Source organism: Panulirus ornatus, chromosome 6 (genome assembly GCF_036320965.1).
Source record: "Panulirus ornatus isolate Po-2019 chromosome 6, ASM3632096v1, whole genome shotgun sequence".
In the NCBI taxonomy this organism is placed as follows: domain Eukaryota; kingdom Metazoa; phylum Arthropoda; class Malacostraca; order Decapoda; family Palinuridae; genus Panulirus; species Panulirus ornatus.
This window is the reverse complement of record NC_092229.1, coordinates 14,887,894-14,905,711: the sequence shown is the minus strand read 5'-3', so window position 1 is coordinate 14,905,711 and position 17,818 is coordinate 14,887,894. Positions and strand designations below refer to the sequence as shown.

The window sequence follows — 17,818 nt, the reverse complement described above, 5'->3', positions numbered from 1 at the left end:
CTTTCCTCAATGATGTTCTCGTCTTCCACACATTCTTCAGCGCTCCCAGAATTTTCGCCCCTCTCCCACCCTATGATTCACTTCCGCTTCCATAGTTCTATCCACTGCCAAATCCACTCCCAGATATCTACAACACTTCATTTCCCCCAGTTTTTTTCCATTCAAACTTACCTCTCAATTGACTTGGCCCTCAACCCTACTGTACCTAATAACCTTGCTCTTATTCACATTTACACTAACTTTCTTCTTTCACACACTTTACCAAACTCAGTCACCAGCTTCTGCAGTTTCTCACATGAATCAGCCACCAGCGCTGTATCATCAGCGAACAACAACTGACTCACTTCCCAAGCTCTCTCATCCACAACAGACTTCATACTTGCCCCTCTTTCCAAAACTCTTGCATTCACCTTCCTAACAACCCCATCCATAAACAAATTAAACAACCATGCAGACATCACACACCCCTGCCACAAACCTACATTCACTAAGAACCAATCACTTTCCTCTCTTCCTACACGTACACATGCCTTACATCCTCGATAAAAACTTTTCACTGCTTCTAACAACTTGCCTCCCACACCATATATTCTTGATACCTTCCACAGAGCATCTCTATCAACTCTATCATATGCCTTCTCCAGATCCATAAATGCTGCATACAAATCCATTTGCTTTTCTAAGTATTTCTTACATACATTCTTCAAAGCAAACACCTGATCCACACATCCTCTACCACTTCTGAAACCACACTGCTCTTCCCCAATCTGATGCTCTGTACATGCCTTCACCCTCTCGATCAATACCCTCCCATATAATTTGCCAGGAATACTCAACAAACTTTTTTTTTTTTTTTTTTTTTTTTTTTTTTTATACTTTGTCGCTGTCTCCCGCGTTTGCGAGGTAGCGCAAGGAAACAGACGAAAGAAATGGCCCAACCCCCCCCATACACATGTACATACACACGTCCACACACGCAAATATACATACCTACACAGCTTTCCATGGTTTACCCCAGACGCTTCACATGCCTTGATTCAATCCTGACTGTATACCACATCGCTCCAATTCACTCTATTCCTTGCCCTCCTTTCACCCTCCTGCATGTTCAGGCCCCGATCACACAAAATCCTTTTCACTCCATCTTTCCACCTCCAATTTGGTCTCCCTCTTCTCCTCGTTCCCTCCACCTCCGACACATATATCCTCTTGGTCAATCTTTCCTCACTCATTCTCTCCATGTGCCCAAACCATTTCAAAACACCCTCTTCTGCTCTCTCAACCACGCTCTTTTTATTTCCACACATCTCTCTTACCCTTACGTTACTTACTCGATCAAACCACCTCACACCACACATTGTCCTCAAACATCTCATTTCCAGCACATCCATCCTCCTACGCACAACTCTATCCATAGCCCACGCCTTACAACCATACAACATTGTTGGAACTACTATTCCTTCAAACATACCCATTTTTGCTTTCCGGGATAATGTTCTCGACTTCCACACATTTTTCAAGGCTCCCAAAATTTTCGCCCCCTCCCCCGCCCTATGATCCACTTCCGCTTCCATGGTTCCATCCGCTGACAGATCCACTCCCAGATATCTAAAACACTTCAACAAACTTATACCTCTGTAATTTGAGCACTCACTCTTATCCCCTTTGCCTTTGTACAGTGGCACTATGCACGCATTCCGCCAATCCTCAGGCACCTCACCATGAGTCATACATACATTAAATGTATATATATATATATATATATATATATATATATGTGTGTGCTGAAAAAGGACTGGTGATTGGGAATACCTGGTTTAAAAAGCGAGATATACATAAGTATACTTATGTAAGTAGGAGAGATGGCCAGAGAGCGTTATTGGATTACGTGTTAATTGACAGGCGCGCGAAAGAGAGACTTTTGGATGTTAATGTGCTGAGAGGTGCAACTGGAGGGATGTCTGATCATTATCTTGGGGAGGCTAAGGTGAAGATTTGTATGGGTTTTCAGAAAAGAAGAGTGAATGTTGGGGTGAAGAGGGTGGTGAGAGTAAGTGAGCTTGGGAAGGAGACTTGTGTGAGGAAGTACCAGGAGAGACTGAGTACAGAATGGAAAAAGGTGAGAACAATGGAATTAAGGGGAGTGGGGGAGGAATGGGATGTATTTAGGGAATCAGTGATAGAGTGCGCAAAAGATGCTTGTGGCATGAGAAGCGTGGGAGGTCCTGTCTCTTTCTTTTATACATCTCCCACTCAATTGCATTTTTTCTCTGCAAAAACTGTCCAAATGCCTCTCTCTTCTCTTTCACTAATAATCTTACTTGATTATTAGTGAAAGAGAAGAGAGAGGCATTTGGACAGTTTTTGCAGAGAAAAAATGCAATTGAGTGGGAGATGTATAAAAGAAAGAGACAGGAGGTCAAGAGAAAGGTGCAAGAGGTGAAAAAGAGGGCAAATGAGAGTTGGGGTGAGAGAGTATCATTGAATTTTAGGGAGAATAAAAAGATGTTCTGGAAGGAGGTAAATAAAGTGCGTAAGACAAGGGAGCAAATGGGAACTTCAGTGAAGGGTGCAAATGGGGAGGTGATAACAAGTAGTGGTGATGTGAGGAGATGGAGTGAGTGCTTTGAAGGTTTGTTGCATGTGTTTGATGATAGAGTGGCAGATATAGGGTGTTTTGGTTGAGGTCGTGTGCAAAGTGAGAGGGTTAGGGAGGATGATTTGGTAAACAGAGAAGAGGTAGTAAAAGCTTTGCGGAAGATGAAAGCCGGCAAGACAGCAGGTTTGGATGGTATTGCAGTGGATTTTATTACAAAAGGGGGTGACTGTATTGTTGACTGGTTGGTAAGGTTATTTAATGTATGTATGACTCATGGTGAGGTGCCTGAGGATTGGTGGAATGCGTGCATAGTGCCATTGTACAAAGGCAAAGGGGATAAGAGTGAGTGCTCAAATTACAGAGTTATAAGTTTGTTGAGTATTCCTGGTAAATTATATGGGAGGGTATTGATTGAGAGGGTGAAGGCATGTACAGAACATCAGATTGGGGAAGAGCAGTGTGGTTTCAGAAGTGAAGAATGTTTGTGAGAAATACTTAGAAAAGCAAATGGATTTGTATGTAGCATTTATGGATCTGGAGAAGGCATATGATAGAGTTGATAGAGATGCTCTGTGGAAAGTATTAAGAATATATGGTGTGGGAGGCAAGTTGTTAGAAGCAGTGAAAAGTTTTTATCGAGGATGTAAGGCATGTGTACGTGTAGGAAGAGAGGAAAGTGATTGGTTTTCAGTGAATGTAGGTTTGCGGCAGGGGTGTGTGATGTCTTCATGGTTGTTTAATTTGTTTATGGATGGGGTTGTTAGGGAGGTGAATGCAAGAGTTTTGGAAAGAGGGGCAAGTATGCAGTCTGTTGTGGATGAGAGAGCTTGGGAAGTGAGTCAGTTGTTGTTCACTGATGATACAACGCTGGTGGCTGATTCATGTGAGAAACTGCAGAAGCTGGTGACTGAGTTTGGTAAAGTGTGTGAAAGAAGAAAGTTAAGAGTAAATGTGAAAAAGAGCAAGGTAATTAGGTATAGTAGGGTTGAGGGTCAAGTCAATTGGGAGGTAAGTTTGAATGGAGAAAAACTGGAGGAAGTAAAGTGTTGTAGATATCTGGGAGTGGATCTGGCAGCGGATGGAACCATGGAAGCGGAAGTGAATCATAGGGTGGGGGAGGGGGCGAAAATCCTGGGAGCCTTGAAGAATGTGTGGAAGTCGAGGACATTATCTCGGAAAGCAAAAATGGGTATGTTTGAAGGAATAGTTGTTCCAACAATGTTTTATGGTTGCGAGGCGTGGGCTATTGATAGAGTTGTGCGCAGGAGGTGGATGTGCTGGAAATGAGATGTTTGAGGGCAATGTGTGGTGTGAGGTGGTTTGATCGAGTAAGTAATGTAAGGGTAAGAGAGATGTGTGGAAATAAAAAGAGTGTGGTTGAGAGAGCAGAAGAGGGTGTTTTGAAATGGTTTGGGCACATGGAGAGAATGAGTGAGGAAAGATTGACCAAGAGGATATATGTGTCGTAGGTGGAGTGAACGAGGAGAAGTGGGAGACCAAATTTTAGGTGGAAAGATGGAGTGAAAAAGATTTTGAGTGATCGGGGCCTGAACATGCAGGAGGGTGAGAGGCGGGCAAGGAATAGAGTGAATTGGATCGATGTGGTATACCAGGGTTGACGTGCTGTCAATGGATTGAATCAGGGCATGTGAAGCGTCTGGGGTAAACCATGGAAAGTTGTGTGGGGCCTGGATGTGGAAAGGGAGCTGTGGTTTCGGGCATTATTGCATGACAGCTAGAGACTGAGTGTGAACGAATGGGGCCATTGTTGTCTTTTCCTAGCGCTACCTCGCACACATGAGGGGGGAGGGGGATGGTATTCCATGTGTGGTGAGGTGGCGATGGGAATGAATAAAGGCAGACAGTGTGAATTGTGTGCATGGGTATATATGTGTGTGTCTATATGTGTATATATATGTGTACATTGAGATGCATAGGTATGTATATTTGCGTGTGTGGATGTGTATGTATATACATGTGTATGGGGGTGGGTTGGGCCATTTCTTTCGTCTGTTTCCTTGCGCTACCTCGCAAACGTGGGAGACAGCGACAAAGCATAGTAAATAAATATGAATAAATAAATATTTTTTATTTTTTATTATACTTTGTCGCTGTCTCCTGCGTTTGCGAGGTAGCGCAAGGAAACAGACGAAAGAAATGGCCCAACCCCCCCCCCCCCATACACATGTATATACATACGTCCACACACACAAATATACATACCTACACAGCTTTCCATGGTTTACCCCAGACGCTTCACATGCCTTGGTTCAATCCACTGACAGCACGTCAACCCCGGTATACCACATCGCTCCAATTCACTCTATTCCTTGCCCTCCTTTCACCCTCCTGCATGTTCAGGCCCCGATCACACAAAATCTTTTTCACTCCATCTTTCCACCTCCAATTTGGTCTCCCTCTTCTCCTCGTTCCCTCCACCTCCGACACAAATATCCTCTTGGTCAATCTTTCCTCACTCATTCTCTCCATGTGCCCAAACCACTTCAAAACACCCTCTTCTGCTCTCTCAACCACGCTCTTTTTATTTCCACACATCTCTCTTACCCTTACGTTACTCACTCGATCAAACCACCTCACACCACACATTGTCCTCAAACATCTCATTTCCAGCACATCCATCCTCCTGCGCACAACTCTATCCATAGCCCACGCCTCGCAACCATACAACATTGTTGGAACCACTATTCCTTCAAACATAGCCATTTTTGCTTTCCGAGATAATGTTCTCGACTTCCACACATTCTTGAAAGCCCCCAGAATTTTCGCCCCCTCCCCCACCCTATGATCCACTTCCGCTTCCATGGTTCCATCCGCTGCCAGATCCACTCCCGGATATCTAAAACACTTCACTTCCTCCAGTTTTTCTCCATTCAAACTCACCTCCCAATTGACTTGACCCTCAACCCTACTGTACCTAATAACCTTGCTCTTATTCACATTTACTCTTAACTTTCTTCTTCCATACACTTTACCAAACTCAGTCACCAGCTTCTGCAGTTTCTCACATGAATCAGCCACCAGCGCTGTATCATCAGCGAACAACAACTGACTCACTTCCAAAGCTCTTTCATCCCCAACAGACTTCATACTTGCCCCTCTTTCCAAAACTCTTGCATTTACCTCCCTAACAACCCCATCCATAAACAAATTAAACAACCATGGAGACATCACACACCCCTGCCGCAAACCTACATTCACTGAGAACCAATCACTTTCCTCTCTTCCTACACGTACACATGCCTTACATCCTCGATAAAAACTTTTCACTGCTTCTAACAACTTGCCTCCCACACCATATATTCTTAATACCTTCCACAGAGCATCTCTATCAACTCTATCATATGCCTTCTCCAGATCCATAAATGCTACATACAAATCCATTTGCTTTTCTAAGTATTTCTCACATACATTCTTCAAAGCAAACACCTGATCCACACATCCTCTACCACTTCTGAAACCACACTGCTCTTCCCCAATCTGATGCTCTGTACATGCCTTCACCCTCTCAATCAATACCATCCCATATAATTTATCAGGAATACTCAACAAACTTATACCTCTGTAATTTGAGCACTCACTCTTATCCCCTTTGCCTTTGTACAATGGCACTATGCACGCATTCCGCCAATCCTCAGGCACCTCACCATGAGTCATACATACATTAAATAACCTTACCAACCAGTCAACAATACAGTCACCCCCTTTTTTAATAAATTCCACTGCAATACCATCCAAACCTGCTGCCTTGCCGGCTTTCATCTTCCGCAAAGCTTTCACTACCTCTTCTCTGTTTACCAAATCATTTTCCCTAACCCTCTCACTTTGCACACCACCTCGACCAAAACACCCTATATCTGCCACTCTATCATCAAACACATTCAACAAACCTTCAAAATACTCACTCCATCTCCTTCTCACATCATCACTACTTGTTATCACCTCCCCATTTGCGCCCTTCACTGAAGTTCCCATTTGCTCCCTTGTCTTACGCACTTTATTTACCTCCTTCCAGAACATCTTTTTATTCTCCCTAAAATTTAATGATACTCTCTCACCCCAACTCTCATTTGCCCTTTTTTTCACCTCTTGCACCTTTCTCTTGACCTCCTGTCTCTTTCTTTTATACATCTCCCACTCAATTGCATTTTTTCCCTGCAAAAATCGTCCAAATGCCTCTCTCTTCTCTTTCACTAATACTCTTACTTCTTCATCCCACCACTCACTACCCTTTTTAATCAACCCACCTCCCACTCTTCTCATGCCACAAGCATCTTTTGCGCAATCCATCACCGATTCCCTAAATACATCCCATTCCTCCCCCACTCCCCTTACTTCCTTACTTCCTTATATATATATATATATATATATATATATATATATATATATATATATATATATATATATATATATATATATGAGAGGTACCCAAAAAGTCATGATTTAAATCACTCAAGTGTTTTCTATAAGTCTTAATTTCTCTTCAGGCTATTGCGAGGATACGAGTCTGAGCTAGCAAATGTAGCTCTCAGTACGATGGAGTCTTCGCGGACAGTTGCACAGATCCTCTACGATATTCGCCTTCCTGATCACCAAAATCTGTAGGCTACCCAAGTTATCACAAAGGGAATTTCATGTAACCATTTTAATCCTGTCACAGTAGGATGAAATTGGTGATTACCTCTCAGATATTCCTGATTTAGGATGGTATAAAACAAAGTGACATCTTGTACACAAATTCTTCGAGGGCCAATTGAAGAGTGTTGTGCTGTCCAGTGTAGGTTTTGTGAAACTGTTCTCCACTACAATTTCTTGTGTGATGGTGAACTCATTAGTGATATATCAGAAGTCCATATTATTGGACACATCAATAGTGCAATTGTATAGTATTGATATTCAAGTGAAAATGGGTTCGATGGAGAGACTGCATAAGCTGAGTGGTATTTATATTGTGCCAGTGACTAGGTGGAAGGTGAAGTCCTTGCTTGTCAGAGACCTGCCTTGTAGTAGTTTCTCATTCCTTATGTTAGACTTTTGCATTTAGATGAATAATATCTTTGTATAGAAGTCAAGGTTTAAGTCTGTGGTATCATTTTTACTATTTATTTTTTAATTAGCACATATAATTTTTTTAAGTTACAGAGCTTATGTAGATATTGTCCAAATGCAATGTAAATGCTACTTTAAAGGGTTATTTTATTTTAATGAGTAATCTCGTATTGCTAAATTTAGCTCTTTTATGACCAGTTTAGCATGAAGGTGGATCTGTCAGCACAATTTTGTAAATTTTGTACACAGTGTATAAATACCATAACTTCTGTACATGTAGACTGTAATAGAAATTTCTGCTAAAAGCAAGTTAAAGACAAGTTTCCTCTAGTACACATGCTTGAGAGAGGCAGCTGTGGGTAGTGGTGCCAGGTGCCAGCACAAGGTCCAGATATGTATATGGGGTTTCATATATTGTACAGATGTGGGCCTAGTATAAAACCTGTGAAAATTCTTGAAAGGAGAAAGTTGTGATACCAAATATATAAATCTTGTTTTTTTATAGAAAACTTAACTCTACATGAAAAACTAATTCTATTTTCTATCATTATTTGTAGAATTATAGATAGTAGTATATTATTTTTTACCAGTTTGACATAAATGATGTAGATACCAGACAGTAAATAATGGTTTTTAAAAGATAATTTCCATTATATGAATATGAAGCATATACTCTGTGCATCAATATTTAATTTTATTTGATAAAATTAATTGGAAAATATGAAAATTATGTTATATATAATTGTTACAGTCCTTGTATGGCAATTAATATTAAACTCTGTACCTGAGTCACTTTAAACAGATTCTTGTTCTGCTGGTTGATGTTCTCTAAAAATTCGGGATAGGCAAGCTGGTATCACAAAAACTGTATTAGCCCCCATAGAAGTGAATATCCTAAAGGCTTTACAGCAACAAGCTTGTCCAGCCAGTTCTGCTGCTGCCATGGTCTTGGCAGAAATTTTGATTTGGGGGATCATTTGCACATAAGCGGGCTTGGTGTGTATGTTTTGTATGTGGTGGTTGTTTCATTAACTTTACTCAAAGTAGCACCATTAAGCTTCTGGTGAACGTGTGAGTTTGGGCACGGACTAGGAGTTATCCATTCATTATCTCCTTTGTCGCTACACTACATTAATTGTATTTGATCAGTGGTTGTGCAGTGTATACAGCTTCTTGACTGGTGCTGACAAATTGCAGTGAGTGTGGCAGCAGCAGACTTCTCTCTTGTTACACTTTCATATCATTCCCAGATGAACTTTATCAGACATTTACTTTCCTGATGCACTGAGCTGTGTCTTCTGTTAAAACAACTCGCCAAACATTATTATTTTTTTTGTAATAAAATATTGTAAATGTTAATGTAAGTTTTCATCAATGAATCATGGAAACTTTTATTGCTTTCTCATTTATCCCATTAATCCTATGGAAAACATGCAGTATATGGCAGTTTAGGCTTTGAATGTGCATTAATAAATTTCTAAGGTAAGACCTAAAGGTGTACTAAATAACGACATACATTGAGTTAAGATGGTCTTACATACTGGTAGAAATTAAGTATCCAGCATCATTTACAGGTATTATTTATTTGTTTTTATAATTGTAGGTGTGTTACACCTATATAGAAGGTCATATTAAAAGTTGTTTATTTACATGTGTGACTGTAATGTTTGATGCATGACACCAGGGAGACCCCGTAAGTAGCCTCTCTTGAATGAGCATGTCTGTTTCATGTTAAGTATAAATAAATTTTCCCTTTTGAATTAATATTGATACTTTTGTAAAAATTTCTATACATATCTTCCAAAAATATATAGTAGAAAAAAACTAGACATTTAATTACCTTCCTTATTTTACTTGACTTGCTGTAAAGCATTTATATGTAATTCAGATTGATGAATTGGGAATGCCTACAGACCTTATTGAAATCTTTTTAATTGGGAATTTTTCTGTGTCAATGAACCTTTTAAGTAGTCTATAAACCCTTTCAATGCTATTATCTTCAAATAGGCAAGTTAAGTATGTGTCATAGCATTGTGCTTTCCTGCCACAAGTGAACAATTGTAGGTTCTGTTGGCTGTCCATAGATGGCAACCTAAACAAAGGATATGTCATTGGAGCTGTTTCAAAGCCTCAGTAACCTGCCAGTAACCACAGAGGGTGGGTGTGCACCTTTTGTAGGGATTCCCTGAGTCTTTAAGGCCCATTGCAACTCTTAGCACCCACCACCATGCCTACCCCACCATTTCAGTAAAAGATGTGTCTTTAAGCTAGGAATGGTAAACATTTAATCTGTCAATTTGACACCCATTCCCAGCAGGAACTCCCATCAAGAAGGTGGCCACAGCAAAAGAAACTCTACTACATGCTTCCCTCACAAACACTATTCCTTGCATTATTCCACACTTTCTCTCCCTTTTGTACACTTTCACTCTATATCCCCATGTTGCATTTGGTCTTCCTCTCACACCAACCCCTTTAATCGTAATATCATACTCTCTCCTTGTAAACTCCCTGTCTTGCATTCTTTCCACATGCCCAAACTATCTATTCTATATCTCTGATGCCTGTTCCAGTTGGGGCTCCCTCAAAGGGGTGGCTTCTTAGCCTTTAGTGCCTCACCCGTAACAGGCCACTGGCATAGGGCAAGTTTAAAGCAGTGTTTGCAGAAGCCCAAGCCATCTCAGAATATTATGTTTTACTCAGTGTACCCCATCACAATTCATTCCCTTTGCATTGCTTGCTATACCACATCTCTCATACAACACGAATTTCTTTCTTCGTTCCATTGAATCATAACACATTCTCTTCTTAAATAGCTACTTAGTTCAGGGTTGGGAGAACTATTATGTCTCGTGATACTTTCTTCATTTCCATACTTACACCTCAACCCTTCATTATTCTGGTAGGAAACCCAGTGACACTTTTACCTGGTACTGCTGTCCCGTATCACCATACTTTCCTAAGATAGCTCCTTTTTTCTTTCTTTTTTCATTGATGTTTCACGTGTTAATGAGGTAGCGTCTGGAACAGATGAAGAAAGGCCACATCCACTCTATCTGTCATTTGTATTGCAATGAACTCACAGCCGCTATCGACAACCAGGCCCCACAGTTTCCCTGGCGCTACCTCGATGAAGCAGGGAGCAGTGATGCTGTCTCCTGTGATGGGGGTGGCGCCAGGAATGGACGAAGGCAAGTATGATTATGCACGTGTATGTATGTCTGCATATGCATATGTATATGTATATATATGGGCAGCGGGTTTGGATGGTATTGCAGTGGAATTTATTAAAAAAGGGGTGACGGTATTGTTGACTGGTTGGTAAGGTTATTTAATGTATGTATGACTCATGGTGAGGTGCCTGAGGATTGGTGGAATGCTTGCACACTGCCATTGTACAAAGGCAAAGGGGACACAGGTGAGTGCTCAAATCACAGAGGTATAAGTTGTTGAGTATTCGTGAGAAATTATATGGGAGGGTATTGACTGAGAGGGTGAAGGCATGTACAGAGCATCAGATTGGGGAAGAGCAGTGTGGTTTCAGAAGTGGTAGAGGATGTGTGGATCAGGTGTTTGCTTTGAAGAATGTATGTGAGAAATACTTAGCAAATGGATTTGTATGTAGCAGTTATGGATCTGGAGAAGGCATATGATAGAGTTAGTAGAGATGCTCTGTGGAAGGTATCAAGAATATATGGTGTGGGAGGCAAGTTGTTAGAAGCAGTGAAAAGTTTTTATCAAGGATGTAAGGCATGTGTATGTGTAGGAAGAGAGGAAAGTGATTGGTTCTCAGTGAATGTAGGTTTGCAGCAGGGGTGTGTGATGTCTCCATGGTTGTTTAATTTGTTTATGGATGGGGTTGTTAGGGAGGTGAATGCAAGAGTTTTGGAAAGGGGCAAGTATGCAGTCTGTTGTGGATGAGAGAGCTTGGCAAGTGAGTCAGTTGTTGTTTGCTGATGATACAGCACTGGTGGCTGATTCGTGTGAGAAACTGCAGAAGCTAGGGACTGAGTTTGGTAAAGTGTGTGAAAGAAGAAAGCTGAGAGTAAATTTGAATAAGAGCAATGTTATTAGGTACAGTAGGGTTGAGGGACAAGTCAATTGGGAGGTAAGTTTGAATGGAGAAAAACTGGAGGAAGTGAAGTGTTTTAGATATCTGGGAGTGGATTTGGCAGCGGATGGAACCATGAAAGCGGAAGTGAATCACGGTGGGGGAGGGGGCGAAAGTTCTGGGAGCGTTTAAGAATGTGTGGAAGTCGAGGACATTATCTCGGAAAGCAAAAATGGGAAAGTTTAATGGAATAGTGGTTCCAACAATGTTATATGGTTGCGAGGCGTGGGCAGGAGGGTGGATGTGCTGGAAATGAGATGCTTGAGGTGGTTTGATCAAGTAAGAAATAATAGGGTAAGAGAGATGTGTGGTAATAAAAAGAGTGTGGTTGAGAGAGCAGAAGAGGGTGGTTTGTAATGGTTTGGTCACATGGAGAGAATGAATGAGGAAAGATTGACCAGGAGGATATATGTGTCAGAGGTGGAGGGAACGAGGAGAAGTGGGAGACCAAATTGGAGGTGGAAAGATGGAGTGAAAAAGATTTTGAGTGATCGGGGCCAAAACATGCAGGAGGGTGAAAGACATGCAAGGAATAGAGTGAACTGGAACGATGTGGCTGTCTGGCCATCTTTCCTACTTACATACGCATACTTATGTATATCTCTTTTTAAACCAGGTATTCCCAATCACCAGTCCTTTTTCAGCACATAAATCTACAAACTTCACCATTTCCATTTACAACTCTGAACACCCCATGTATACCAATTATTCCCTCAGCTGCCACAATACTCACCTTTGCATTCAAATCACCCATTACTATAACCCGTTCTCGTGCATCAAAACCACTAACACACTCACTCAGCTGCTCCCAAAACACTTGCCTCTCATGATCTTTCTTCTCATGCCCAGGTGTATATGCACCAATAATCACCCATCTCTCTCCATCCCCTTTCAGTTTTACGCATATCAATCTAGTTTACTTTCTTACACTCTATCACATACTCCCACCACTCCTGTTTCAGGAGTAGTGCTACTCCTTCCCTTGCTCTTTCCCTCTCACTAACCCCTGACTTTACTCCCAAGACATTCCCAAACCACTCTTCCCCTTTATTCTTGAGCTTTTTTTCACTCAGAGCCAAAACATCCAGGTTCCTTACCTCAAACATACTACTTATCTCTCCTTTTTTCTCATCCTGGTTACATTCACACACATTTAGACACCCCAATCTGAGCCTTCGAGGAGGATGAGCACTCCCCGCGTGACTCCTTCTGTTTCCCCGTTTAGAAACTTGCAGAATGCTTGCATAGTGTCATTGTACAAAGGCAAAGGGGATAAGAGTGAGTGCTCAAATTACAGAGGTATAAGTTTGTTGAGTATTCCTAGGAAATTTTATGGGAGGGTATTGATTGAGAGGGTGAAGGCATGTACAGACCATCGGATTGGGGAAGAGCAGTGTGGTTACAGAAGTGGTAGGGGATGTGTGGATCAGGTGATTGCTTTGAAAAATGTATGTGAGAAATACTTAGAAAAGCAAATGGATTTATATGCAGCATTTATGGATCTGGAGAAGGCATATAATAAGAGTTGATAGAGATGTCCTGTGGAAAGTACTAAGAATATATGGTATGGAAGGTAAGTTGTTAGAAGCAGTGAAAAGCTTTTATTGAGGATGTAAGGCTTGTGTACGTGTAGGAAGAGAGGAAAGTGATTGGTTCTCAGTGAATGTTGATTTGCAGCAGGGGTGTGTGATGTCTCCATGGTTGTTTAATTTGTTTATGGATGGGGTTGTTAGGGAGGTGAATGCAAGAGTCTTGAAAAGAGGGGCAAGTATGCAGTTTGTTGTGGATGAGAGAGCTTGGGAAGTGAGTCAGTTGTTGTTCGCTAATGATACAGCGCTGGTGGCTGATTCGGGTGAGAAACTGCAGAAGTTGGAGACTGAGTTTGGTAAAATGTGTGAAAGAAGAAAGCTGAGAGTAAATGTGAATAAGAGCAAGGTTATTAGATACAGTAGGGTTAAGGGACAAGTCAATTGGGGGGTAAGTCTGAATGGAGAAAAACTGGAGGAAGTGAAGTGTTTTAGATATCGGAGTGGATTTGGCAGTGGATAGAACCATGGAAGCGGAAATGAATCATAGGGTTGTTTGGAGAGGGGGCGAAAGTTCTGGGAGCGTTGAAGAATGTGTGGAAGTCGATAACGTTATCTTGGAAAGCAAAAACGGGTATGTTTGAAGGAATAGTGTCTCCAACAATGTTATATGGTTGCGAGGTATGGGCTTTAGATAGAGTTGTGCGGAGGAGGGTGAATGTGCTGGAAATGAGATGTTTGAGGACAATATGTGGTGTGAGGTGGTTTAATCGAGTAAGTAATGAAAGGGTAAGAGAGATGTGTGGTAATAAAAAGTGTATGATTGAGAGAGCAGAAGAGGGTCTTTTGAAATGGTTTGGTCACATGGAGAGAATGTGTGAGGAAAGATTGACCAATAGGATATGTGTGTCAGAGGTGAAGGGAACGAGGAGAAATGGGAGACCAAATTGGAGGTGGAAAGATGGAGTGAAAAAGATTTTGAGTGATCAGGGCCTGAACATGCAGGAGGGTGAATGGCGTGCAAGGAATAAAGTGAATTGGAACTATGTGGTAAACCTGGATCGACGTGCTGTCAATGGATTGAACCAAGGCATGTGAAGCGTCTGGAGATGACCATGGAAATTTTTGTGGGGCCTGGATGTGGAAAGGGAGTTGTGGTTTCAGTGCACTATACATGACAGCTAGAGACTGAGTGTGAACGAATGGGGCCTTTGTTGTCTTTTCCCAGTGCTACCTCGCGCACATGCTGGGGGAGGGGGTTGTTATTTCATGTGTGGCGGGATGGTGACGGGAATGAATAAGGGCAGACACTATGAATTATGTACATGTGTATATATGTATATGTCTGTATGCGTGTATATGTATGTATACATTGAGATGTATAGATATGTATATGTGCTGTGTGTGGACGTGTATGTATATGCATGTGTATGTGGGTGGGTTGGGCCATTCTTTCGTCTGTTTCCTTGCGCTACCTCGCTAACGCGGGAGACAGCGACATAGTATAATAAATGAAATATATATATAGATATATATATGCAAATGACTGGGAGATGTATAAAAGAAAGAGGCAGGAGGTCAAGAGAAAGGTGCAAGAGGTGAAAAAGAGGGCAAATGAGAGTTGGGGTGAGAGAGTATCATTAAATATAAGGGAGAATAAAAAGATGTTTTGGAAGGAGGTAAATAAAGTGCGTAAGACAAGAGAACAAGTGGGAACTTCAGTGAATGGGGCTAATGTGGAGGTGAAAACAAGTAGTGGTGATGTGAGAAAGAGATGGAGTGAGTATTTTCTTCTTTCACACACTTTACCAAACTCAGTCACCAGCTTCAGCAGTTTCTCACACGAATCAGCCACCAGCGATGTTTCATTAGCGAACAACTGACTCACTTCCCAAGCTCTCTCATCCACAACAGACTGCATACTTGCCCCTCTTTCCAAAACTTGCATTCACCTCCCTAACAACCCCATCCATAAACAAATTAAACAACCATGGAGATATCACACACCCCTGCTGCAAACTAACATTCACTGAGAACCAATTACTTTCCTCTCTTCCTACATGTACACATGCCTTACATCCTCGATAAAAACTTTTCACTGCTTCTAACAAGCTCTCTCATCCACAACAGACTACATACTTGCCCCTCTTTCCAAAACTCTTGCTTTCACCTCCCACACCATATATTCTTAATACCTTCCACAGAGCATCTCTATCAACTCTATCATATTCCTTCTTCAGATCCATAAATGCTACATACAAATCCATTTGCTTTTCTAAGTATTTCTCACATACATTCTTCAAAGCAAACACCTGATCCACACATCCTCTACCACTTTTGAAACCACACTGCTCTTCCCCAATCTGATGCTCTGTACATGCCTTCACCCTCTCAATCAATACCCTCCCATATAATTTCCCAGGAATACTCAACAAACTTATACCTCTGTAATTTGAGCACTCACACACTCACTTTTATCCACTTTGCCTTTGTACAATGGTACTATGTAAGCATTCCGCCAATCCTCAGGTACCTCACCATGAGTCTTACATACATTGAATTAACCATACCAACCAGTCAACAATACAGTCACCCCCTTTTTTAATAAATTCCACTGCAATACCATCCACACCAGCTGCCTTGCCGGCTTTCATCTTCCTTAAAGCTTTTACTACCTCTTCTCTGTTAACCAGATCATTCTCCCTAACCCTCTCAGTTTGCACACCACCTCGACCAAAACACTCTATATCTGCTACTCTTATCATCAACACATTCAACAAACTTTCAAAATACTCACTCCATCTCACATCACCTCTACTTGTTATCACCTCCCCATTAGCCCCCTTCACTGAAGTTCCCATTTGTTCCCTTGTCTATCCCTGGGGATAGGGGAGAAAGAGTACTTCCCACGCATTCCTCACGCGTCGTAGAAGGCGATTAAAGGTGACGGGAGCCCGGGGCTGGAAACCCTCCCTTCCTTGTATTTTAACTTTCTAAAAGGGGAAACAGAAGAAGTGCTTAAGGAAAATATATGTATATATACCTGAGTCCACGGGGAAAATGAAACACGATAAGTTCCCAAGTGCATTGTCGTGTAATAATCTCATCATCAGGGGAGACACAAGAGAGAAATATAAGTCAGTTGATATACATTGAAGAGACGAAGCTAGGACGCCATTTGGTAAACATGTATATCAACTGACATATTTTTCTCTTGTGTCTTCCCTGATGATGTGATTATTACACGAAAGTGCACTTGGGAACTTATTGTGTTTTAGTTTCCCTGTGGACTCATAGGAGTATCTTGATCACGGACAAAATTGTGATCCTTTCCAATATATATATATATATATATATATATCAACTCTATCATATGCCTTCTCCAGATCCATAGATGCTGCATGCAAATCCATTTGCTTTTCTAAGTATTTCTCACATACATTCTTCAAAGCAAACACCTGATCCACACATCCTCTACCACTTCTGAAACCACACTGCTCTTCCCCAATCTGATGCTCTGTACATGCCTTCACCCTCTCAATCAATACCCTCCCATATAATTTACCAGGAATACTCAACAAACTTATACCTATATATATATATATATATATATATATATATATATATATATATATATATATATATATATTATCCCTGGGGATAGGGGAGAAAGAATACTTCCCACGTATTCCCTGCGTGTCGTAGAAGGCGACTAAAAGGGAAGGGAGCGGGGGGCTGGAAATCCTCCCCTCTCATTTTTTTATTTTAATTTTCCAAAAGAAGGAACAGAGAAGGGGGACAGGTGAGGGTATTCCCTCAAAGGCCCAGTCCTCTGTTCTTAACGCTACCTCGCTATCGCGGGAAATGGCGAATAGTATGAAAAAAAAAAATATATATATATATATAGACTATGAATTATGTACATGTGTACATTTGCATATGTCTTTGTGTTTATATATATATATATATATATATATATATATATATATATATATATATATATATATTTTTTTTTTTTTTTTTTCCAAAAGAAGGAACAGAGAAGGGGGCCAGGTGAGGATTTTCCCTCTAAGGCCCAGTCCTCTGTTCTTAACGCTACCTCGCAAATGCGGGAAATGGCGAATCGTATAAAAAAAATATATATATATATATATATATATATATATATATATATATATATATAGGGATAGGGGAGAAAGAATACTTCCCACGTATTTCCTGCGTGTCGTAGAAGGCGACTAAAAGGGAAGGGAGCGGGGGGCTGGAAATCCTCCCCTCTCGTTTTTTTTTTTTTTTTTTTTTTTTCTCCAAAAGAAGGAACAGAGAAGAGGGCCAGGTGAGGATATTCCCTCAAAGGCCCAGTCCTCTGTTCTTAACGCTACCTCGCTATCGCGGGAAATGGCGAATAGTATAAAAAAAAAATATATATATATATATATATATATATATATATATATATATATATATATATATATATATATTTATTTATAGGAAAGATTGACCAAGAGGATATAT

At 41.0% G+C, this 17,818-nt stretch overlaps 1 protein-coding gene across 4 annotated transcripts in view; it reads left to right on the top strand.

Annotated features, from left to right (window-relative positions):
• The window catches only part of Bap170 (Brahma associated protein 170kD), a 284,703-nt gene extending 275,643 nt beyond the window's left edge, over nt 1-9,060 (top strand). For all 4 annotated transcript variants that reach the window (XM_071662586.1, XM_071662584.1, XM_071662583.1 and 1 more), the window contains one exon: nt 7,105-9,060. In XM_071662586.1, coding sequence (XP_071518687.1) covers nt 7,105-7,222 — 118 coding nt within the window. In that variant the 3' untranslated portion in view covers nt 7,223-9,060. The remainder of the gene's footprint in view (nt 1-7,104) is intronic.
• The last annotated feature ends 8,758 nt before the right edge of the window (nt 9,061-17,818 follow it).